The sequence below is a fragment of the Podarcis tiliguerta genome (assembly GCF_965153285.1).
Source record: "Podarcis tiliguerta genome assembly, chromosome: 2".
NCBI lineage: Eukaryota > Metazoa > Chordata > Lepidosauria > Squamata > Lacertidae > Podarcis > Podarcis tiliguerta.
Genome location: NC_139535.1, coordinates 5682645 through 5707896, shown reverse-complemented (window position 1 = coordinate 5707896; position 25252 = coordinate 5682645). Strand labels below are relative to the sequence as shown.

Sequence of the window (25252 nt, the reverse complement as noted above, 5' to 3'; positions counted from 1 at the left end):
CTAAATGTGTTTGTGGGAGGGAAGTTACTGGTTTGTTTTTGCTTTATTATGTATTTTGTGCTCTCATTTTGTATTTTTATGTTGTGAACTGCCCTGCCATCTTCAATAAATGAATAAATAAATATTGATCTGGGAGGATGCTGTATTGAACTGAATGGGACTTTCCTCTGAGTAGACTTGCCTAGAATTGCACTGTTAAAGTTCCTGATCTCTTCCCCCCACCCTCTCTGGGCAAATTTAAGGGGTCTACTGGGAGTGAAATAATAATTTGAAAAGGAATGAGTTAAGGGACTGGATAATGTTTCCTTCCACCCTCTTGGAATTTGTCCACTGCCTCGTTTCCCCATGTTGATTTTTTTATTTAATTTCCTCATTTTTTTCTACTTCTTTGTAACATGAGTTCCTTGAAATGCTCCCCTTCTGGGCTCACCTTCCTTGGAGGTGTTTGGAAGAGACAAGAGGAGCATCTGGTGGGAAGGTTTCAGCATCTGAGAACCAAATGGTTGGAATAGGTTTGGGTGGCCTCTGGAGGTCCCTTCCAGCTCTGACCTTCTGCTTTTGTCTTCACAGAGAAACCAGCCTACAAAGCAGCCTCAAGTGAGTGACTCCTCCCCTCTCTCTGTCTGACATATTTCCCCCCAATATGGAGCAGGAACAGGTTACAAACAGACCAAACGAAACCTGCTGGTGGCCTAGTCCTTAAGCCCAAGACCCTGATGGAAAGCTTCAGCCTGTCTGCTCAGCCTGTCTGTGGACAGCAAGGGGTCCCTCAGGGCCAGGAAAAGGCTGCAGAGAGACTGTCGGCTGAGGGAGAGGCTCCAAGAAGGAGCAGGAGGAAGAGCCGAGGGTGTGGGAGAGAGGGATCTCTGGGGGTTTAATCTACTAGAACCTGAAGCTAAAGAATTGGTTGGTTAGCTCTAGTCTATGGATGTCAGGAACCCACCACTGTTCTGCCCCACCCCTTCTGCCTTTCTGCCCAGATCGCACCCACCCCCGCTCTAGCCCCCGCTGCCTCCATGCCAGGCTGTGCCCATCTCTCTTTGCCCTCCAGCACCTGCTTCTCCCCCCACTGCTGTCCTTGAGCCCCCTTGCCTCTGGGCTGCCTGTCCCTGAACTCTTCTTAGGTCCCTCCCCATATTGAGACTGATTTGGGATGGGGTTGGAAGGAGGGAGGAGAAGGGCTGGGGGATGGGATCTCCCTCCTCAGGATCCTGATTCCTGTTTCCTCCCTTTTGCAGCAAGCGACCAGGGGTCCGACAGCTCCGCCAAGGGTAAGTGGGGGTACAGGTGTGGGCAAAGGAGGTCTGTGCGGAACATCCTCAAATGGGGAAAAGCTTCTGTTACCCACCTTGGGGTTTCCAAGAGTGACATAATCTGGAGTGTCCATTGAGCTGAAAATCGCTCTTGTGACTCTGTCTGTCTGTCCATCTGAGCTCCACAGAGGATCCCCTCCATCTGACAAATGGGTTTTCCCCAGGATCTCAATAAGAGGGAGTCACATTTTGGGTTCTGGAAGAGATTTTTTCCTTCTGGTAGGACTGCTTTGGGTCCTTCCGGTATTCCCCCAAAGTGTGCAGCTTGGCTCACTTGCTCGAGCTGCCCTCTGCAGGCCCATTTTGTTGATGCTCCTGGCATATCTCATGTCTGATCTGACATGATGAGGGATGGTGGCTTTCCTTGGGAGGCTGGACTAGATGACCTTTGGGTTCCCACTAGCTCTGTAATGCTGATGCCCCCCAAACCATGATGTTGCCTTAACTTTTAAACACTCCTGTTGTTTATTTCTGCAGTTTCATACCAGCCTGGTGTGTGAGATGAGACCAGAAGGAGCCTGCCCAAGTTTGGCTGCGAATTACAGAGGCTCAGAGCTCCTGCTGTCCTTTAATGCTATTTATGATGCTCATTAATCCTGGCTCTCACCCATCCATTCTGACTCCATCTGTAACTTGAATTTGAGGATAATCATGTTTTTCTGATGGATTTTGGCCAATTTTGCTTTGCAGCTGATTTTCAGAAATGTGTTTGTATTAATCAGATATACACAACTAAAAGCTTTAAAAAGGGATGGGGAGAGCAGTGATTTTGATGGTTTCTCTTGGTTCTTTGTTGCTGTGGTTTCCTCCACCAGCCTTTCCCCAATCTTGTGTCACTCACTTTCCATCCAAATTGAAGGAAAGGCAACATTTGAGAACTGCTTTAGGTGTATCATGCGTGAAATAAGCTAAATTGTTACTGCCGACCTGCCTCTTGGGCCGCCCAGCCTTTGGCTAAACGGATTTACTGTCATGGAATGTATAAAAGCAGCCTAATTGCTCTGGATGAGTGTTTACAACCCACCTTCTGTGTGAGGAAGTGAAGGAGCTTCAGATTCTGCTGACAGCCAAGGAGGAAGCCATCAAGGAGAAGAGGCAGATCAGGAGCTTCATGGCCAGAGTTTGATCTGAAATAAGCAGCCCCTTCTTTTGGGCTGGCGGCCTCCAGTTCATGAGACTTGTTGCCTGGTCCCCACAGCCTTCTAGGAGGGGTGACCCACTGGACGTGGGGCCACATGAACTCTTCCAAGTAAACTACTTTTGTTGCCTTCAATTTGCCTAATTTTTATCTCACACATTCTTGCTTTTTAACCTCTGGCCCTTGAGGAACTTATTTTTTCTCTCTGTAGTTCCCACCATATGATTTCCACCATCTTCTTTCTCTTTTCATAGACTGGCATTATTTAATGGGACTCTTTCCTAGAAATAAGAATGCAATAACTCTCTTAAACTTCCAGGGGCCGCAGGACTTTGCTGCACCTTGCTTTGAAGACACTGGATGTGATTGTTATTATTACTGTAATATCCGTTTGACTGAAATAAAAACAGGTGCCCCCTCCCCCTTTTAGTGGTTCTTTTGTTCTTGTCACAGGAGTTCCTGAGAATATTCTCAGACTCTGGCAGGGAGGTGCCAATAATTGGTCTCCTGGTGCAAAGTGACTGAAGAACTAGAGTCCAAAGCGAGATGGGGACAGAATCTGTGGTTTTGCAGGGGTGGGATTAAGTTACATGAGGCCAAGAGGGTCTGAAGTCTGGTCAGGGCCTGGGGGTGGGGGAAACCACCTGGATGCTGCCTTTGGTTCCAGGACGGAAGAAAGGAGGGTTGGGGGGAATATAATAAAAGAAATATTTAGATATCTGATCTGGGGCAGGGTGTGGTTGGGAGGTGACCAAGGCAGAGTTGCCCTGAAAGTCCACGATCCAAGGAGGAAGTTCTTCCACTGAGATGAAAAGTAGATCCCCAAAATATTTATTTTAAATTTTTATCCCACTCTTCCAAAGTTGCTCAGGGCAGCAAACATCAAAATGTTAAAACATTACCATTTAAAATGAGCTAATCTTTCTCGCTCCGCCCTGGATATAAACCTTCCCTCACCCCTTTTTCCCTGGTAGGGAGAGGGATGCCATTTTGGGGCCCGCCTCGGGTGTCAAAATGTATTGGGCTGGCCTTGGTGGGTGAGTTATGCTACGTCCAATGGGTCTTGGCAGAAAACAAGGTGATACTGGAGCCCTGCAAATCATTTGCACATGTACATGTGCAGATAATAGTACGTCTAGGCATCACACGGAGAACTGCACTGATGGCTGCAAAGCACCCCAAATTATTATTTCTGTATTAGTATTATTTTATTGTATAATCATAGAAGCTTGTAGACTGGGACCTATGTTAACATTTAAGCAGCTCTACCAGGTCTTCCATCGGTAAGTGGGGGTGGGTGCCCACCTTGAAAACAGGCCTCCGTGGGGAGGGGATCCATTTTTTTAAAAAAAGAATGTATTTTCAAAAACAGGAACAGAGAGAATATTTACCCCCTCTCTCGTTCCCTTGTCCCACTTACAACTTCATACCAAATACAGCATGTATACACATACCATATGACTTTCCTTCCACACTTTTCCTGGTTCCTTTGCTTTTCTACTAATCTGCGTAATCCACATCTTTTTAATCATCCAATTTATCTATTAAATACTCTTTATCTATTTCAACTATGCTGGATTTACACAAGAACTGCTAAGCTATGATTTCTCTAGACTGGTTCTTGAAATATTCAATAAGCATTATCCATTCCTCCTTATATTATATCTGTTTTCTCTTATCCTGTTTGTCAGACCAGCCAGTTCAGTACATTCAAACATTTTACACTGCCATTCTTCCTGAGTGGGTACTATCCTTGTTCTCCACCTTTGTGCCAATAAGGTTCTAACTGCGGCAGTGGCGCATGGTAATAAACTCTTTTGTTTTGGGGGGACCTCCGTTGTTACATCCCCAATCTTTTTTTAATTCATTATATATAGTTTCCCAATATTCCTTAACGATTTTACATGACCACCACATTTGAATAAAAGATCTCTCAATTTTATTACACTTCCAACACAAACCTTTTTCTTTTTTAGACGTTTTTGCCAATCTGGTGGGTATTAAATACCGCCTGTGGGCAATTTCTATCATATTTTCTTTTATCTCGCATAACATGCCATAAAATTATTTTCCACAACATTTCCCATAATTCATAATCAATATTGTGACCCACATCTTGTGCCCATATAATGCTTGATTTCACAAAATCCTCTTAATTTCCCACTTCAACAGCAGTTTGTACATTTTTTATAATACTTTTATATTTTTATCTAATAGGTCATTGGTAAACTGAGACTTTAGTTCTGCAAAGCCATTTTTCCTATTTCTCTTAAAACAATTCATGAATCTGACCCGATTTCTTAATTCCTCAAGATTTCTCAGTAAGACATAAAGTTTCACTTTAAGTTAACCATTGCTTATCCATATTATCCATATTGATTCTTTTCCTGGTGGTAGCTTTCACTGGGGATATCCAAAGTGGTGTTTTTCTTTCTAATAATTTTTTATACTTTCCCCATACTCTAAATAGTTTTTTTCTGATTATGTGATTTGTAAAAGTTTTATATATTTCCGCTTTTCCATACCATAGGTAGGCATACACCCACTTGCACCGATTCCAAAGCTGTGACATATGTGGGAACCTTGACTATTTTTTTGCAACCCGTGACTTGCTTCAACTGGTTCCTTGAAAGAACTCATAACCCACCTACTTTCAGCAGCCAGAAACACCATAACCAGAGACTGGAGAGACCTGTCAGGAGTAAGCATGGGCCAGTGGTACCAAATAGTATGGGAAACAGCCCTACTAGAAAAATTAATTAATAAACTGGAACTGACACGGGGACAAACAGAAGAAGACGCCTTCACCCCGGTATGGCTCCCCTTTATCACATACACAGCCCAACAGGACAATGACAATAATCCACCAACAGCATACAAATCAATATGGCTAACCTGATCCAAAACACCCACCCACCTCACTCACACACGAAAGCAAAGATCACCACTGCCAATCACAAGCAAACAATCACACCCTAGGCCAACCCCAACCTCTCTCACCACCAGAGGAACACAAGTGAACAGCACAAGCAACGCTGACCCCAAACTCTACATACATTAAACACAATAGAAACACCGCCACCCGACCCCACCACCATCCATTTTCCCTCTCCACCCCCCTTTTCTTTTTTCTTTTCTTCTCCCCCTAATGCCTCAACAAATGAAACGGATTTGTAAAAATGTTACATGGGGGGGGGGGGAATACGAGGCATTACACTTCTGTAAAACAAGAAAATCCTTAATAAATAAATAATATAAAAAAACTGGTCCCTTGAAGGATTTCCTAGAAATCACCTGATTTCCATTTCAGCCGGGGAAGAAAGCAGCCGGCAGGGGGCAGCGGAGGATCGAGAAAATGAGAAAGTGAGAAAATACAAATGGGACTGTGGAGAAATGGGTGAGGGTGTCTTGTGGCAGAGAGAGAGCGTCAGGGCAGGAATCTACCCAGGAAACAAACACACACAAACACCAGTGTTAATGGAGGATGAGGACTTCCTCAGCGAAATCTGCCTCCGTTCTCCAATTCCTGTGAGAAATGTCAGTCAAGCAGCCTGAGATGCACTCACTTGAGATTCCTTTGCTAGCTTGGCATGCAAACGAAATTTAATTATTGGAACTTGCCAAAGACTGTTTACTGCACCCTCAGCTATTCATCTTATAAGTAAAAATGAAAACAAACATTAAAAATAAAAAGGCCTTGTTCTGGGAACTGCCCTGGGACTTTCCAACCTGACTCAGAGGTTGCTGAGGGAGGCAGAAGGGGGCAAAGTCCCCTGGGAAACAGTCCAAGTTGGAACAGAGAAACACACCAAGGAGGTTTTTATGCCGTCATATATTTGTTAGACTCCATATTCTGTTTCCACACAATACCAAGAAGGGGACAAAAATAATGTCAGGAGAGATGTCCCTGAGGGCCTGGTCTTGAGAGGTGGAGAAGCCTACAAGGATCCCGTGTGGGGCTGTGGTTTGACTGGGATATGGGAGCCTGGGAGTCCTGGGTTCAAATCCCCCCGCAGCCAAGAAGCTCCCTCAGGGACCTTGGGCCTGTCAGGGCCGTTATGAGGAGAACATGAATGCCACCTGGATAGAAATACTCATTTTTTGAAGGCACAGCTAGAGAGGAAGGTGCCTTTTCCTGCCAGAAATGGGACCCAGGAGTCCTGGCTCCTGCCGAGTCTCCTCCCAAAGGGGACCCGGGAGTCTTGGCCACTTGGCCTTGAGGAAGAGAGCTGTGGAGGCTCAGGGTTTTGTCCTGCATGCTGAGGGAGACGGGTCTTTCCAAGGCTGGAAGGGGCCCAGGCCAGGCCAAGAGGGACATCATGGGGGGAAAGAAAGTGTCTTCCCCTGAGCGACATTTCTGCCTGCCGATCTCCCAGTCAGGCAACCTGATCTGTGGGCTGCTGTGGCTTTCGGTTTCTGCCTTGTTTGGCTGCTCTCCCTTGCACCAAAGGCCTCCTCTGCAGGGAGGGAAGCGGGGAGGCTGAGGCAGCCCCACCCGGCCTGCTTGTCGGGGACGGAAGCCATTTTGTGGAGGGCTGGCAGTGAAGCAGAAAGGGAGGGGAAATGGCTGCCTCCTCCTTCCTGAAAGGGCTGCCTCAAGCAGCTGCTTTCGTTATTTGTTCATCTACATGCCACCATCTCCCTAACTTGATTCAAGGGTGGTTTAAAACCACATAACAAAGCTATCCAGCAGGAAAACAGAGCTACAGGCAATGTCTAAAGTCCTGGAAACTTTTTAGAAAGTCTGTGAAGAAAACGTTTTCCTCCTGGCCGTTAGTTGTTGTCGCCCACTCCACCTCCAGGAAGAAGGGAAAGGAGAGGGAGAAAAGTCTCCACAGAGGAGAGCAGGGGAGGAGAAGGAGCCTCAAGCCACCTTTCTAAAACAAGACTAGCACTTTGAATTAAACTCAGAACCAGACAAACAGGCAGAGGGTCTTTTGGCCCCGGTGAGATTTGGCCCTAAATGAGCTGCGGCAGTGAAAATCCTGTCAGGTTTATCTTGTAGCAGCTGAAGCATCCCTACTGTATTGGGAAAAACACATGTTACAATAATCCTGTCAGGAGGTGAGCAGAATATGGATCATTGTGGGGAGACTATCCATGTCCAGAAAAACTGGATGGAGCAGGTGAAAAGTGAAGCTTAAGACGTCCCTGAGGTGACTGAGCCCATTGAGTCCCAAAAGTGGGTTCTGGAGAGCCCCCCTCAAAACAGCCAGCCTCCTTCTTCATAGGGACTCATCTTGCAACCCTGAATTGTGGCTGTGAATAATGGCCAAGAAGAGAATAGACTTTGAGAGAGTCGCTTTGACAGGGAAACAAGAAGAGTCTGGCTGGATCCGGCCAAAGGCCCCTCAAGTGCAGCATCCCGTCCTCACAATGGCCAACTGGATGATGCCTCCTCTTCTGGGAAGCCCCAGAACAGGCCCTGAGCACCAGAGCCACACTCTGCCCTCCTCCTGGGACTTCCAGAAAGGGGGATCCGGAAGCATGGCTGCCTCCAAATGGGGAGCAAGAGCGGAGCCATCATGGCTGGGGGGCATCCATAGCCCCCTCCTCCTCCTCCATGAATTAGACTCAACCTCTTTTAAAGCCAGCCAAGAGATATCCTGCAGCAACAGAAGGAAATGTGAACTATCTGTCACCTTTGTCAAAGTTTAGGACCTAGGGAATGGCATCTCCCTGAGCAGCATTTGCGCCTCGTTTGGTGAGGGAGGGTCAGTTTGTTGACCCTCCTCCAGCCCATCACTGACTCTAGATGCTGGTCCAGCTGCCCCACAGTCTCTCCCTTTCTGCAAATGATTATGGGGGCTGTTTTCATCATATATGCTTTGAATATACTGTCACACAGCACCCCAGTCTCCGAGAGGGGCAAGATTCCAGGGGATCCAGGCATTTACACAGAGAGTTGGGTTTCCTTAGAATGAGGGATGGAAGAGACAGCGGTGTCTTTAGGGCGTACCTGGGCAAGGAGCGGCCACGGCTTGTCTCTTTCCTGATCTCTTGGAAAAGGCAGCAGCTTCTGTGTGTGTCCCATGCTTAGCTCAGGTTTCAAACGTTCAGGCTGGGAGTGGGACGCAGGCCAAGCACTCTCTGGGCCAAGCACCCAGCCTTGGCTCAGGGCCTTCCAGAAGAGGCTTGGCAGCCGCTGGGTCTTGCTGGCTGTGCAAAGGGGGCTCTCTCTCTCTCTCTCTCTGTCTCTCTGTGTGTTTTGACTTCAACCCTGAGGTTCAGCCCTAGTTGCAGCACTGAGCATTTCTTTACAAGGCACACAATTAACCGCCGGAACCCCCTGCCACTAGATAGAGAGTCACAGGAGAAGAGCCGGGCTGCTGGATCACACCCAAGGGGCCCATCGAGTCCAGCATGGTGGTCTCCCATTGGCCACCCAGATGCCCCAGTAAGGAAGCATGGAAGGAGGACGGAAGAGGGACACCCGGCGAGTGGGATGCTAATGCATTTACTGCCTCTGACAGCGGAGGAAGAAGGGAGCCATCTTTGAAGCCATGCAGGGGCTTCTTAAGAATAGGACCCAGGAGGCTGCCCTGCACTGACTTGGGCCACGAGTCCCCCTCGCTCGGGATCTCACAGCCCCTCTCCCCAGTTCCAGAGAGGGGGGACATTCCCAGACCCCCCTGGAGATGCGGGGACTGAACCTGGGATCCTCCCCTGGCAACCCCCCTCCGCCCTCCCTGCAGGGCAGGACAGGAAGAGCTGCCGGGGGGAAGGAGGGGGGAGGGAGGCGGCGATTCCCAGCGAGGAGCTTCAGTCACTTTCTCTTTCCCTCTCCAGCCTCGCTCCCAAACTTGCGCCTCGAGGTCTGCCCGGCGACTGATGCCGCAATCTGCGCGCGGATTTCCGATTGGCGGAATATTTTCCCCTCGCCCAATCCCGGCTCGCTCTGCTTCTGGTTCCGCAGGCGGGGCAGAGAGCGGGTCTCAGAGTCGGAGGGAGAAGGAAAAGGGAGCTTCGTTTGGAGGGGGAGATGGGGGTCCTCCTCCTCCGCTGCCCCCCCCTGATCCTGGGGGCCCTGCTGCTGCTCCTGGACTGCGCAAGTAAGGACTCTGCTCTGGGGCGGGAGGGGGGAGAAAATAATTTCCACTAAGCCCTTTTTTTGGCGGGGGTGCGGGGACACGACTCTGTGTGAATTGCATTTCGTGGGCACAGAAAGGGCGATCGGGGAGTTTCTTCTCCGAAGTGGAGCCGGATCCCTTCCCAGACATCTGTTTCCTAGACTTGGCTTGTTTTGTATGCCGCCCGGGGCAGGGGCCGCTTCACTCCTTGGCTCGTGGCTCAAGCAAAAAAAGGGATACAAAGCTTGAAGGTGTTGGCAGGATTCATGGTGGGGAAAGTGACTCGCCTGTCCCGCCCCCCGCAGCTCCGGGTTGACTCTGGTTTGTGTGTGTGTGAGAGAGAGACAGACAGACAGATAGAGTACAGGTCTTTCCTCTTCTATTTTTTACCTTCCCTCTTCTAACCCTCAAACCCTCAGCCGCTTTGAAAACTCAGCTAAACACTCAGGAGACCAGCCTGGGGGTGGGAGCTGGACGGGTGTAGAGCTGACTTCATTGCGTGGGACGTCTGAATAAGGGGTCCCCACTCGCAATTCCCAATGTTGTTTTGTTCAGGAGTTCCCTTTCACAGGCACATTCATAATCAGGCTCTCCTGCTTTACAATTGTAACTCCCCCCCCCCAAAAAAAAAACCCCTTCCTGTTGCCTGTCAGAAATGTAGACTTTGTAAATTATGCAGGGGGCTCCTCTGTGCCATTTTTGTACAACCCCTTTCACTACGTTTTGTACGCTGTGTATCTGAAGAAGTGTGCATGCACACGAAAGCTTATACCCAGAACAAACTTGGTTGGTCTCTAAGGTGCTACTGGACAATTTTTTATTTTTTTTAAATTTCAACTGCGTCAGGCCAACACGGCTACCTACTTGAATCTTTATTGTAAATAGTTTGTGTGGTTCTCTAATGGAAAATGGTATGAATATACTGTTGTTGTTGTTGTTTAGTCGTTTAGTCGTGTCTGACTCTTCGTGACCCCATGGACCAGAGCACGCCCGGCATTTCTGTCTTCTACTGCCTCCCGCAGTTTAGTCAAATTCATGCTCGTAGCTTCGAGAACACCATCCAACCATCTCGTCCTCTGTCGTGCCCTTCTCCTTGTGCCTTCCATCTTTCCCAACATCAGGGTCTTTTCCAGGGAGTCTTCTCTTCTCATGAGGTGGCCAAAGTATTGGAGCCTCAGCTTCAGGATCTGTCCTTCCAGTGAGCACTCAGGGCTGACTTCCTTAAGAATGGATCGGTTTGATCTTCTTGTAGTCCATGGGACTCTCAAGAGTCTCCTCTTGAAGCGAAAGGAAAGAGTCTCGTCTTGAAGCGAAAGGAAAGAGTCTCCTCTTGAAGCGAAAGGAAAGCCCAATGCTGTAAAGAAAAATATTGCATAGGAACCTGGAATGTAAGAACCATGAACCTGGGTAAGTTGGATGTGGTCAAAAATGAGATGGCAAGAATAAATATTGACATCCTGGGCATCAGTGAACTAAAATGGATGGGAATGGGCGAATTCAGTTCGGATGACCATCATATCTACTACTGTGGGCAAGAAACCCGTAAAAGAAATGGAGTGGCCCTCATAGTCAACAGAAGAGTGGCAAAAGCTGTACTGGGATGCAATCTCAAAAATGATAGAATGATCTCGATACGAATCCAAGGCAGACCTTTTAACATAACAGTAATCCAAGTTTATGCACCAACCACTGGTGCTGAAGAAACTGAAATTGACCAATTCTATGAAGACTTACAACACCTTATAGAAGTGACACCAAAGAAGGATGTTCTTCTCATTATAGGGGATTGGAATGCTAAAGTAGGGAGTCAAGAGATAAAAGGAACAACTGGCAAGTTCGGCCTTGGAATTCAAAACGAAGCAGGGCAAAGGCTAATAGAGTTCTGTCAAGAGAACAAGCTGGTCATCACAAACACTCTTTTCCAACAACACAAGAGACGTCTCCACACATGGACATCACCAGATGGGCAGCATCGAAATCAGATTGATTATATTCTCTGCAGCCAAAGATGGAGAAGCTCTAAACAGCCCAAAGAATAGCAAGGAGAGACAAGAAGGCCTTCTTAAACGAGCAATGCAAAGAAATAGAGGAAAACAACAGAATGGGAAGAACCAGAGATCTGTTCAAGAAAATCGGAGAAATGAAAGGAACATTTCGTACAAAGATTACCATAATAAAGGACAAAAGTGGTAAGGACCTAACAGAAGCAGAAGACATCAAGAAGAGGTGGCAAGAATACACAGAGGAATTATACCAGAAAGATATGGATGGCTCGTACACCCCAGGTAGTGTGGTTGCTGACCTTGAGCCAGACATCCTGGAGAGTGAAGTCAAATGGGCCTTAGAAAGCACTGCAAATAACAAGGCCAGTGGAAGTGATGGTATTCCAGCTGAACTATTAAAAATTTTAAAAGATGATGCTGTTAAGGTGCTACACTCAATATGCCAGCAAGTTTGGAAAACTCAGCAGTGGCCAGAGGATTGGAGAAGATCAGTTTACCTCCCAATCCCAAAGAAGGGCAGTGCTAAAGAATGCTCCAACTACCGCACAATTGCACTCATTTCACACGCTAATAAGGTTATGCTTAAAATTCTACAAAGAAGGCTCAAGCAGTATGTGGACCGAGAACTCCCAGAAGTGCAAGCTGGATTTAGAAGAGGCAGAGGAACCAGAGACCAAATTGCAAACATGCGCTGGATTATGGAGAAAGCTGGAGAGTTCCAGAAAGACATCTACTTCTGCTTCATTGACTATGCAAAAGCCTTTGACTGTGTTGACCACAGCAAACTATGGCAAGTTCTTAAAGAAATGGGAGTGCCTGATCACCTCATCTGTCTCCTGAGAAATCTCTATGTGGGACAAGAAGCTACAGTTAGAACTGGATATGGAACAACTGATTGGTTCAAAATTGGGAAAGGAGTACGACAAGGCTGTATATTGTCTTCCTGCTTATTTAACTTATATGCAGAATTCATCATGCGAATGGCTGGGCTGGATGAATCCCAAGCCGGAATTAAGATCGCCGGAAGAAATATCAACAACCTCCGGAAGAAATATCAACAACCTCAGATATGCAGACGACACAACCTTGATGGCAGAAAGTGAGGAGGAATTAAATAACCTTTTATTGAGGGTGAAAGAGGAGAGCGCAAAATATGGTCTGAAGCTCAACATCAAAAAAACGAAGATCATGGCCATTGGTCCCAACACCTCCTGGCAAATAGAAGGCGAAGAAATGGAGGCAGTGAGAGATTTTACTTTCTTGGGCTCCATGATCACTACAGATGGTGACAGCAGCCACGAAATTCAGAGATGCCTGCTTCTGGGGAGAAAAGCAATGACAAACCTAGACAGCAACTTAAAAAGTAGAGACATCACCTTGCCAACAAAGGTCCGTATAGTAAAAGCTATGGTTTTCCCAGTAGTGATGTATGGAAGTGAGAGCTGGACCATAAAGAAGGCTGATCGCCGAAGAATTGATGCTTTTGAATGAATATACTATCTTTAGTTTAAAAGTTGCTTGTTGCATAAAAATTCTCAAAGTAGCTTACAAAGCTTTAAGAACTAAAGAGTAAGACCTGTTATTTCTCTCTTGAAGCCTCTCGATATAGGGGGCTGCCCCCTCACTGTGTCTGCTACAGGGCTGGGCAAAGGGTGGTGGAGACCACTGGTTCCTTCAGATTCCTCCTCACTTTGGGGTCTCACGTGTGACTCATTTTGTAGCTCTTTGTCTCCCGACCACTGAGCAGAACTGCCTGTGTTGTTTAGCTAGATGCCACAACCAGAGGCAGCCTTGCTCTGAGCTCTTGTGGTCTGAACTGGGGGGAGCCCCTGCCCTGGGAGGGCTGGCCTTGGAAGTGGGTCCCATTTGATGTTGCCTGAAAGGAAACCAAACCAACCCAACCATCAAGGCATATGTAATTCAAGCAAACACATCTTGCAGGTTTACACTTCCTTGAACTTTGTTTTCCACAGTAGATCTCCCTCAGCAGGTGGTAGATTCTACTTCCTTGGAGGTTTCTTAGCAGAGGTTGTTTGACCATCTGCCATGGATGCTGCAGTCGAGATGCCAGCGTCGCAGGGGGGTTGGACCCTCAGAGTCCTGTCTATGGTTTTTATTTTAGTTTCCTAGTTGTTTTGAGATGAGTCACTGGTCAACTCAAGCGGGCTTCTTCCTCCTTGAGGGTGAAGTTGTCCAAAGTGCATTCAACACAATTTTCACAGGGTCCTCAAGGACCACCTCTTTCTATATGAATCTACCTGGACCCTGAGATCATCTTCTGAGGCCCTCCTTCCTGTGCCGCCTCCTCTAGAGGTCTGGAGGGTGGAGGGTGGCAGCAATGCAAGAACAGGGCCTTCTCTGCAGTGGCTCTCTGTCTGTGGAAGGCTCTCCCCAGAGAAGTTCGCCTGGCACCTTCATTATACAGCTTTTGACTAAGTCAGGCAAAAACATGACCTTTGGTTGATTTGATTGACAACCTATTAAAAGTGTGGGGTTTGGGGGGGTATTGGCCTCCTCTTCCCCTTTTAGCACTGTGCCACTCTTACCTTTCGCCAGGGAAATGCCCCATCTCTCGCTGAACTCGACTCAGCTTTTCTGTCAAAGGGGGGTGTTCTGGTGGCGGCAGAAACCCCAGGTATGATGCTGATGTGAGCTGTTTCTGTGGGTCTTGGATAATCTCTAGGCAGAGAATGGGACAGGTGTTGGAATGAAGGCCTCATCTTTATGCCCAAATCTGTGAAGCCTTTCTTGGTACTGACAGTTTATAAAATTGAGTTTATATTTCTACCTTCCTCCCAGAGGAGGCCAGGGAGGGAATTAAGGGGCTGCAGCTGTCTTGGGGGGCCCTCTCTGTGGGGCTCATCCTGTACCTTAGAGATTACGAGGACCAAGGAGCCTTGGCTCTTTCCTCATGCGCAAAGGAGGCACAAAGCCCCCTTAGTACACATTCACTGTGACTTGGGAAGAGGGTTAAGGAGTGTGGGGAGTGAGCAGAAACAGCAAAATCTGCTGATTGACGTCCACAAAAGTTACCGTATTTTTTGCTCTATAAGACGCAATTTTTACCTCCTAAAAAGTAAGGGGAAATGTGTTGTGTGTGCATTTTATGGAACGAATTCAGGTTGTGCAGCTATCCCATAAGCCAGAACAGCAAGAGGGATCACTGCTTTCGCTGTGCAGCGATCCTTCTGGCTGTTCTGGCTTCTGGGAAAGCAACGCAAAGCCTCTTCAGGGCAGCGGGAAGAACACTCCCCCTGCCCTGAAGAGGCTTTGCGTGGCTGTTCAATCCCTCTTGTTCTTCTGGCTTTGGGATTCAGAATATTTTTTTTTTTGTTTTCCTTCTCCAAAAACTATGTGCGTCTTATGGTCTGGTGCGTCTTATAGAGCAAAAAATACTGTGGTTGCTTCTGATGGGGATCTGCTCTGGAGACTCATTAGGCCCCCTGGTGGCCAGAGCTCTGTCCCCCTTCCTGTGTTCCATCTCGTGAAGGGGCAAGTGGGGGGAAAGGGGATGTGGGGCCACATGTTGAGACCTGACCCCAAAGTTGCATTTGCCCCCCTGTCCCTGCTATCCCTGTGGGGCCTTCTTTCTCAAGTGGGGAACCCGCTCTGTGGGTGGCAGCTCAGACCATTGAAAGATTGCAACATCGAACCATTTAAACACCGATTCTCAAAAGGGGATCCAGGAAGGATCTCAGAAATCACAGGCCAATTAAATTTACATCTCCCTGGAAAACTGGTGGAAAGTGCAGGAAACCAGCAACTGGAATGCATTTACCTTGAAGGATTTCAACTGTATGCTGGAATCAGACCAATTATATATGCAGAAGGCAGAGAGCTCTTTTTGTGCAAGGTTGTCTCAGTACTGAAAGAGCTTTGAAGCTCTCTGCCTTGCATAAGAGACTCTGGCAGGTTCTCACAGGATCTTGTGGGGCTCTCCTGAGTTCCCAGGAGATCTTTCCAAAGCCTCCCAGAGCCCAGGAAGCAAGACCCAGGTCAGACCTGCTCAGTGCATGGCTCCAGAAGGTCAGATTGTGGGGCGGCTCCAAGGGAGTGGCTTCCCTAGGCCCGTTTCTGCAGATATGAGCCATCCCAGTCAGGGCAGACAACTCTGAGCTACCTGGACCAGTGTTCTGACCCAGGAGGAGGCAGCTTGCTCTTCTCCCAATATATGGATTTTGCTTCGTCTGGTCTCCCCTCCATCCACTTCCCAGACCTGAGCCTGCTTAGCTTCCGTTTGGTGCCTGCATCCTGAGCCTTCAGACCATGTTGTGGGAGCTCTCATCAGCTTGGCGCTTGCAAGTGGGGGGCAATTCCTGCCCCGTTGGCAAAAGGGGAGGGGCTGGCCTCTGTTTTCCCACACGGAGCCTCAGCAGAGACATGCAGAGATTTAGTACTGCCTGGCAGAGCTTTTTCTCGCCCTCTGCTCCATGGGCTACACTGAGGAACTTTTTTTTTTCATTTTCTTTTGTATGAACTTTTTGCAACTGTTCTTATATGTTCTTTCAATGCTGATTTCAAATCTTTTGTACCCCAGTATACTGTGTATCCCAAGAGAATACATTTTGTTGCATACCGCCAACGGTACAAAGATATATGTGTCACTTTCAATGCTATAGATGTCATGTTCAATGCTGGTTTTAACCTTCAAAGCCCTATACGGCCTAGGACCCTCGTACCTACGGGACCGCCTCTCCTGGTATGCCCCATAGAGGAACCTACGGTCTTCAAATAAAAACATCTTGAAGGTCCCAGGCCACAGAGAGGTTAGGCTGGACTCAACTAGAGCCAGGGCTTTTTCGGCTGCGGCTCCAACCTGGTGGAACGCTCTGTCACAAGAGACTAGGGCCCTGCGGGACTTGACATCTTTCCGCAGGGCCTGCAAGACAGAGCTGTTCCACCAGGCCTTTGGTCAGGGTGCAGCCTGACTCCCTCCTTTGGCAATCTTTACAAAACTTTAGTTTATGGTTGCCATCAATTTTGATTTTAATTAATTTTATAATGTTTTATAATGTTGCAGTATTTTAGTGTTGTTAGCCGCCCTGAGCCCGGCTTTGGCTGGGGAGGGCGGGATATAAATAAAATTTATTTATTATTATTATTATTATTATTATTATTATTTATTATTAATATGTCACTTGCATTTATACTCATATTGTACTACTTTGGCTATATGTTTAATAAAATATTGAATTCTTGCATTGTGAAAAACAAAGATTATGGTGAAAAGTGAAAAACATGAATTGAAAAAAAACCTAGAGCTTATAGAACAAAACCAACTTCAGATATAAAATCAGCACCTCGAAATTAGGTTAGAACAACTGCAGGTGTCAATGCAACAAAAAATTTGTTCCCCAGTTCTATTGTTGTTGTTACTTATATTTATATCCTCTTCCCTTTTCAACTCTCTGATTCTTAGGCTCCCTCTGCTCTGCCTCCTCTGTGTTTAAGGGCAGGTCTACAAACTCCCCCAAAGCCTGATAAACTTTGGGTCTCCTAATTTATTTATTTTCCCCCCAAAATTTTTTATTCATTTTATAACACAACTTAACAACACAAACAGAAAAACACAAACAAATTCTTGTCTTAGCCTTATTTTTTCTAAACATTGTTAGGTGGGCTTCCCCAAGTCCCCTGTATCTGATTTTCATTTTACCTCATCTTTAACAGTTTACATATATCATAATTTTTAACCATTTTTTAAATCACACTTACTTTTACCATAAAAATCTTCACATTTTATCCCTTACAAGTAATAATATTTTAAAAGACACTATGTTCTACTTCTAACCCTACAGCCTATATCCACTTCCATTAGTATATTTTTTCAAATATTCTTTAAACTTCTTCCAATCGTCTTCCACCGTCTCATCTCTCTGGTCTCGGAGTCTCCAAGTCAGTTCGGCAAGTTCCATATAGTCCATAGATCTCCTAATTTGGGGCTGATGCCTGTGATACAGCAGGATTAGGCCACTGCCTTCATCTGCGGGACCCCTAACTCTCTGCCCCCTTTTCTCTTCCTTTCCAGACTCCACTTCTCACTCCTTGCGCTACTTCTTCACAGCCGTGTCTGAGCCTGGCCAGGGGCTGCCCCAGTTCATCACTGTGGGGTACGTGGATGACCAGCAAATTGATCAATACGACAGTGACACCGGGGAGCGGCTGCCTAGTGTCCCCTGGATGAGGAAGGTGGAAAAGGAGATTCCTCAGTACTGGAACACGGAGACTCAGATCGCTCAGGGCAATGAGCTGGTGTTCAGGGGGAATCTGCAGACTCTGCTGAATCGCTACAACCAGAGCGGAGGTGAGTGGAAGGCAGGAGAGAAACAGAGTCATACCTCCCCCCCCCCAATAACGTTTCCTCCAAGGGCCAGAATTGCAGGGAGGGGGCTGCTGGGAGGAAAGGAAATGGAGGGTGGGGTTCTCCACCAGCGCAGAGGCATCTCCCCTTCCCTTAATGAATGTCTTAATGGGGGCTGGGAAGGTGTGGGGTGGGGGGGACAGAGAATGAGAATTGGAGGGCAGAGGACACCCCCCCCCCCCAGTATGACACTCTCTGGACCTGCACATCCTACCAAGGAAATGTCTCCATTGCCTGCCCTTCCTTCCATGCTAGGTTTGGCTTAGGCCTTCTGAGGTGGGAATCTGTCTAGTTCATTTTCCTCTGGGAGGGGAAGAGAAGGGTGGGGATCCTGAGGCTGAGACAAGCAAGCCTTGAGTTCTGGTCCTGCTTAAGGAGAAGCCAGCTGCCCAGACAGAGGTCTGATTGGCTGACCCTTCTGACCATCACCAAGCCCCTAGAATCATAGAATCATAGAGTTGGAAGAGACCACAAGGGCCATCGAGTCCAACCCCCTGCCAAGCAGGAAACACCATCAGAGCACTCCTGACATATGGTTGTCAAGCCTCTGCTTAAAGACCTCCAAAGAAGGAGTCTCCACCACACTCCTTGGCAGCAAATTCCACTGTCAAAGAGCTCTTACTGTCAGGAAGTTCTTCCTTATGTTTAGGTGGAATCTTCTTTCCTGTAGTTTGGATCCATTGCTCCGTGTCCGCTTCTCTGGAGCAGCAGAAAACAACCTTTCTCCCTCCTCTATGTGACATCCTTTTATATATTTGAACATGGCTATCATATCACCCCTTAACCTCCTCTTCTCCAGGCTAAACATGCCCAGCTCCCTTAGCCGTTCCTCATAAGGCATCGTTTCCAGGCCTTTGACCATTTTGGTTGCCCTCCTCTGGACACGTTCCAGTTTGTCAGTGTCCTTCTTGAACTGTGGTGCCCAGAACTGGACATAGTACTCCAGGTGAGGTCTGACCAGAGCAGAATACAGTGGCACTATAACTTCCCTTGATCTAGATGCTATACTCCTATTGATGCAGCCCAGAATTGCATTGGCTTTTTTAGCTGCCGCGTCACACTGTTGGCTCAGGTCAAGTTTGTGGTCAACCAAGACTCCTAGATCCTTTTCACATGTACTGCTCTCAAGCCAGGTGTCACCCATCTTGTATTTGTGCCTCTCATTTTTTTTGCCCAAGTGCAATACTTTACATTTCTCCCTGTTAAAATTCATCTTGTTTGTTTTGGCCCAGTTCTTTAATCTGTTGAAGTCGTTTTGAAGTGTGATCCTGTCCTCTGGGGTGTTAGCCACCCCTCCCAGTTTGGTGTCATCTGCAAATTTGATCAGGATGCCCTTGAGTCCATCATCCAAGTCGTTGATAAAGATGTTGAATAAGACCGGGCCCAAGACAGAACCCTGTGGTACCCCACTAGTCACTCTTCTCCAGGATGAAGAGGAACCATTGATGAGCACCCTTTGGGTCCGGTCAGTCAGCCAGTTACAAATCCACTGAGTGGTAGCATAGTCAAGACCGCATTTTACCAGCTTCTTTACAAGAATATCATGGGGCACCTTGTCAAATGCCTTGCTGAAATCAAGGTAGGCTACATCCACTGCGTTCCCTTCATCTACCAGGCTTGTAATTCTGTCAAAAAACGAGATCAGGTTAGTCTGACATGACTTATTGTTCAGAAATCCATGCTGACTATTGGTGATCACAGCATTCCTTTCTAGGTGCTCACAGACTGTTCTTAATGATCTGCTCCAGAATCTTCCCTGGTATTGATGTCAGACTGACTGGGCGGTAATTATTTGGGTCCTCTCTTTCCCCCTTATTGAAAATAGGGACAACATTTGCCCTCCTCCAGTCTGCCGGGACTTCGCCTGTTCTCCCTCCCACTCCCTGGCACAGTGTTGAAAGAGAAGCCTTTTTAAAGAACACAAATGGACTGGGTTTGGGGGGGTCAGAGTGGCAAATACATGAAGTGGGGGTGGTGGACCAGAGCCCCCCAGGCTCCCACACCTGCAGCATTCATCTGTACTTACTTTAATCTCTTAATGGTCTACGCTTAGGGAAGAATAGCAGGACCTTTAGAAAGGTCTTCCACCCCCTTTGTCCAGTTATGACGATTTCTGCCACACTCCTCCCCCTGCCCCATCCAGCCTTGGAACTGTTACAACAGGAATCATTTAAACTTAGTAAAAGCTGGTAGACATCCGGCAAAAGCCTCTTGGCAAACAGTTTTGTTTTTAAAACTTTCTTCTGAAATGTCAAAATTATTTTAAGATGTTAGTTGTGAGAAAGGAGCCAGCATGCTGGAAGGTGGGGGGAGGCATTTGTGTCTAGCCCCAAAGTTGAGTGACTCCCCCCTCCAATTGCAATTTTGGAGCAGAACTTCAGAAGTGGGAGCCTCTGCTGGGTCTGGAGGGAGATCTCTCTATGATTTTGCACCTTTACCTTCCAGGCTTCTATACTTCCTCACTTCCTAAGCAGGTTCCCTGCTTCAGGACTTTACCCCTAACAGCACCACAATACTTTTCCCAGCCCTTGCCCCCTACACACGTGTAACGCCCAGAGAGGGTGCTTCAAGAGTCCTGTTTGTTTGCTGAAATGCAGCCTTGTGGGAGTAGGCATTGCATGAGCTTTGAGGATAATCCTTAATTTAGCTCTACATCAGACACTCAACATTTTAAAGACCCAATTCTCATCTAAAGTTTTCTCTTCCTATCAATAGAAAAGTTCTTTTCAGAGAAGTGTTTTTATCTAGTGGTGTAACAATACATTCCCCTTCATGGATCACTGCCTTGCCGTGGCGAAGGGGCTTGAAGAACTCAGAGAAGCTATGAACTATGCCGAGCAGGGCACCCAAGATGAACAGGTCATAGTGGAGAGTTTTGACCAAACGTGATCCACCTGGAGCAGGAATCGGCAAGCCACTCCAGTATCCCTGCCAAGAAAACTCCATGGACAAAGACAACAGGCATATAAAAGTTATGACGCTGGAAGATGAGCCCCTCAGGTCGGAAGGCGTCCAACATGCTACTGGGGAAGAGCGGAGGACAAGTACAAGTAGATCCAGAGCTGATGAAGCGGCTGGGCCAAAGCCAAAAGGACGCTCAGTTGCGGATATGCATGGAAGCGAAAGGAAAGTCCAATGCTGTAAAGAAAAATATTGCATAGGAACCTGGAATGTAAGAACCATGAACCTGGGTAAGTTGGATGTGGTAAAAAATGAGATGGCAAGAATAAACATTGACATCCTGGGCATCAGTGAACTAAAATGGACGGGAATGGGCGAATTCAGTTCGGATGACTATCATATCTACTACTGTGGGCAAGAAACCCGTAAAAGAAATGGAGTGGCCCTCATAGTTAACAAAAGAGTGGCGAAAGCTGTACTGGGATGCAATCTCAAAAATGATAGAATGATCTCGATACGAATCCAAGGCAGACCTTTTAACATCACAGTAATCCAAGTTTATGCACCAACTACTGGTGCTGAAGAAACTGAAATTGACCAATTCTATGAAGACTTACAACACCTTATAGAAGTGACACCAAAGAAGGATGTTCTTCTCATTATAGGGGATTGGAATGCTAAAGTAGGGAATCAAGAGATAAAAGGAACAACTGGCAAATTTGGTCTTGGAATTCAAAACGAAGCAGGGCAAAGGCTAATAGAGTTCTGTCAAGAGAACAAGCTGGTCATCACAAACACTCTTTTCCAACAACACAAGAGACGACTCTACACATGGACATCACCAGATGGGCAGCATCGAAATCAGATTGATTATATTCTCTGCAGCCAAAGATGGAGAAGCTCTATACAGTCAGCAAAAACAAGACCTGGAGCTGACTGTGGCTCAGATCATCAGCTTCTTATAGCAAAATTCAAGCTTAAACTGAAGAAAGTAGGAAAAACCACTGGGCCAGTAAGATACAATCTAAACCAAATCCCTTATGAATACACAGTGGAAGTGGGGAACAGGTTTAAGGATTTAGAATTGCTGGACAGAGTGCCTGAAGAACTATGGATGGAGGCTTGAAACATTACACAGGAGGCAGCAACGAAAACCATCCCAATGAAAAGGAAATGCAAGAAAGCAAAGTGGCTGTCCAATGAGGCCTTACAAATAGCGGGGGAGAGAAGGCAAGCAAAATGTGAGGGGGATAGAGAAAGATACAGGAAATTGAATGCAGAATTCCAAAAAATAGCAAGGAGAGACAAGAAGGACCTCTTAAATGAGCAGTGCAAAGAAACAGAGGAAAACAACAGAATGGGAAGAACCAGAGATCTGTTCAAGAATATTGGAGATATGAAAGGAACATTTCGTTCAAAGATTACCATAATAAAGGACAAAAGTGGTAAGGACCCAACAGAAGCAGAAGACATCAAGAAGAGGTGGCAAGAATACACAGAGGAATTATACCAGAAAGTTATGGATGTCTCGTACACCCCAGGTAGTGTGGTTGCTGACCTTGAGCCAGACATCCTGGAGAGTGAAGTCAAATGGGCCTTAGAAAGCATTGCAAATAACAAGGCCAGTGGAAGTGATGGTATTCCAGCTGAACTATTTAAAATTTTAAAAGATGATGCTGTTAAGGTGCTACACTCAATATGCCAGCAAGCTTGGAAAACTCAGCAGTGGCCAGAAGATTGGAGAAGGTCAGTCTACACCCCAATCCCAAAGAAGGGCAGTGCTAAAGAATGCTCCAACTACCGCACAATTGCACTCATTTCACACACTAGCAAGGTTATGCTTAAAATTCTTCAAGGAAGGCTCAAGCAGTATGTGGACCGAGAACTCCCAGAAGTGCAAGCTGGATTTAGAAGAGGCAGGGGAACCAGAGACCAAATTGCAAACATGTACTGGATTATGGAGAAAGCTAGAGAGTTCAAAAAAGACATCTACTTCTGCTTCATTGACTATGCAAAAGCCTTTGACTGTGTCGACCACAGCAAACTATGGCAAGTTCTTAAAGAAATGGGAGTGCCTGATCACCTCATCTGTCTCCTGAGAAATCTCTATGTGGGACAAAAGCTACAGTTAGAACTGGATATGGAACAACTGATTGGTTCAAAATTGGGAAAGGAGTACGACAAGGCTGTATTTTGTCTTCCTGCTTATTTAACTTATATGCAGAATTCATCATGCGAAAGGCTGGGCTGGATGAATCCCTAGCCGGAATTAAGATTGCTGGAAGAAATATCAACAACCTCAGATATGCAGATGACACAACCTTGATGGCAGAAAGTGAGGAGGAATTAAAAAACCTTTTACTGAGGGTGAAAGAGGAGAGCGCAAAATATGGTATGAAGCTCAACATCAAAAAAACGAAGATCATGGCCACTGGTCCCATCACCCCCTGGCAAATAGAAGGGGAGGAAATGGAGGCAGTGAGAGATTTTACTTTCTTGGGCTCCATGATCACTGCAGATGGTGACAGCAGCCACGAACTTAAGAGATGCCTGCTTCTTGGGAGGAAAGCAATGGCAAACCTAGACAGCATTTTAAAAAGTAGAGACATCACCTTGCCAACAAAGGTCCGTATAGTAAAAGCTATGGTTTTCCCAGTAGTGATGTATGGAAGTGAGAGCTGGACCATAAAGAAGACTGATCGCCGAAGAATTGACGCTTTTGAATTATGGTGCTGGAGGAGACTCTTGAGAGTCCCATGGACTGCAAGAAGATCAAACGCATCCATTCTTAAGGAAATCAGCCCTGAGTGCTCACTGGAAGGACAGATCCTGAAGCTGAGGCTCCAATACTTTGGCCACCTCATGAGAAGAGAAGACTCCCTGGAAAAGACCCTGATGTTGGGAAAGATGGAGGGCACAAGGAGAAGGGGACGACAGAGGACGAGATGGTGGGACAGTGTTCTTGAAGCTACAAACATGAGTCTGACCAAACTGCGGGTGGCAGTGGAAGACAGAAGTGCCTGGCGTGCTCTGGTCCACAAAGAGTCGGACACGACTGAACGACTAAACAACAACAACAACAACAATACATGACAATGATTAGCTGGAGAAATCCTACCCTGTTTTCTTCTCCAAATCAATTAAACAGACAGACATGTTATCCTCCTGCTCCTTATCATTTTTTGAGAGTCTCATTGAGGAGATTTCACCCCTCCCATACTCAAGAATCACCTCATCAGTCTCCTGACTCTGAGGAGAGGAGGAGGCGTGTTCTTATATCTTCATGTTCCACTCCGTGTGAGAGACACTCAGTGTGAGAGAGAGACTCTGAGAGAGAGAGTCAGCCAGTGAGTGAGTGAGTCAGCAATTCAGTGTGTAGAAAAGACTGAGAATCTCCATTTGTATATAGTGTATAGAACAGTAGCTGTTAGAGAATAAAGAAGATATTCTTCAGCACTGTCATCCGAGTATTTATGCTCTGCTGCACAACGACTGTTTTCTTGGTGAAGTGATTTGCGGTGCTCACAGCTCTGAGTTGTGAGTCCACGGCACTTGGACCTGTTCTACAGAGGAAGGTGGTCTCTGGAAGTGCCATCCAGCTCGCCTAGCCCAGTTGGGGCTGAGTGGATGAGTCCAGTTGGTAACACTGGCTCAAGGGCGATGCTGACATCGGTTATGGGCCCAGTCGTTGTTCCAGTCGTCTGACCAGGCGTTGTTCCAGTTGTACCAGTCATCCCAGTCGTCCCAGTTGCCAGAGGTTTCTGTTGCTGATTGCCGGACGGCGGAACGGAGGCTGCATGCTGGACTGATTTGTGGTGCCCAGAAGCAGAGCTGTTTTGGAGCAGAGTGTTCAAGCTGCCGCTGTTGCTGTTGCTGCTGCTTGATTTATGGAGGTATGTTGCTGACTGCAAAAGAAAGAAGATAGCATCCCTGTTTGCCTGTTAATTGCGCTCTGAGTGGGAGAGAGAGTGGCTGAAGGAGTCAAGGCTTTATCTGTGTTGCACGAGGGAAGTGTCTTGCTCTAAGTAATAGCAGACATGGCCTATGCACATTCTGGCCAGATGGCTCTGTCTTTTCCTCTCCTGACGCCTGAAAACTATGCAGTATGGCAAGTAAAGATGAAAGCGCTTTTACAGAGGGAAAAGCTATTTCACACGATAGAAGATGACCCTCCCGATAAGGATGATGATGAATGGCCTGAGTGGCATGCTGCGGACATGAGAGCCCGAGGGACAATTGTTTTGTGTTTCAGACCACTTGCTGGTAAACTTGGAGGGTGAAGAAACTGCACGAGCTGTTTGGCATAAGCTGAGAGATATGCATTTGAGGCAGAATGCTGGTTCCAGCGTGATTTTTTTCAAGAAGCTATGCAGGCTGCAGTTGGAAAAAGGTGGTGATTTGCCTAGCCATCTATCTGAGTTAAAGCGTCTCAGACAGGACCTTGTTCAGCGAGACCTGGCTATTTC

General features: G+C 46.9%; 2 protein-coding genes and 1 long non-coding RNA gene across 6 annotated transcripts in view; 2 read left to right on the top strand and 1 right to left on the bottom strand.

The window, feature by feature from the left end:
• LOC310670666 (major histocompatibility complex class I-related gene protein-like) overlaps positions 1-25252 on the top strand; it is a 63675-nt gene that overhangs the window by 20126 nt on the left and 18297 nt on the right. The window contains exons 6-9 of one of the 4 annotated variants that reach the window (XR_014507606.1): positions 571-597; positions 1239-1271; positions 1791-2292; positions 2368-2586. The exons of 1 other annotated variant lie outside the window; for it this stretch is intronic. Coding sequence is in view for 2 of the 3 variants with exons in the window: in XM_083426312.1 (XP_083282438.1) it covers positions 571-597; positions 1239-1271 (60 nt within the window). In the remaining variant the exon portion in view is untranslated. Of the gene's footprint in view, positions 1-570; positions 598-1238; positions 1272-1790; positions 2293-2367; positions 2587-25252 lie in introns of those variants that run through there. 2 more of the 4 variants (XM_083426312.1, XM_083426313.1) reach the window with 2 other exon arrangements.
• LOC310670714 (major histocompatibility complex class I-related gene protein-like) overlaps positions 1-25252 on the top strand; it is a 118296-nt gene that overhangs the window by 79072 nt on the left and 13972 nt on the right. The gene's annotated exons all lie outside the window — the stretch shown is intronic.
• Positions 1968-25252, bottom strand: part of LOC310671009 — a 71225-nt gene continuing 47940 nt past the window's right edge. Inside the window, exon 2 of the long non-coding RNA XR_014507663.1 lies at positions 1968-2337. This is a non-coding gene — a long non-coding RNA (uncharacterized lncRNA). The remainder of the gene's footprint in view (positions 2338-25252) is intronic.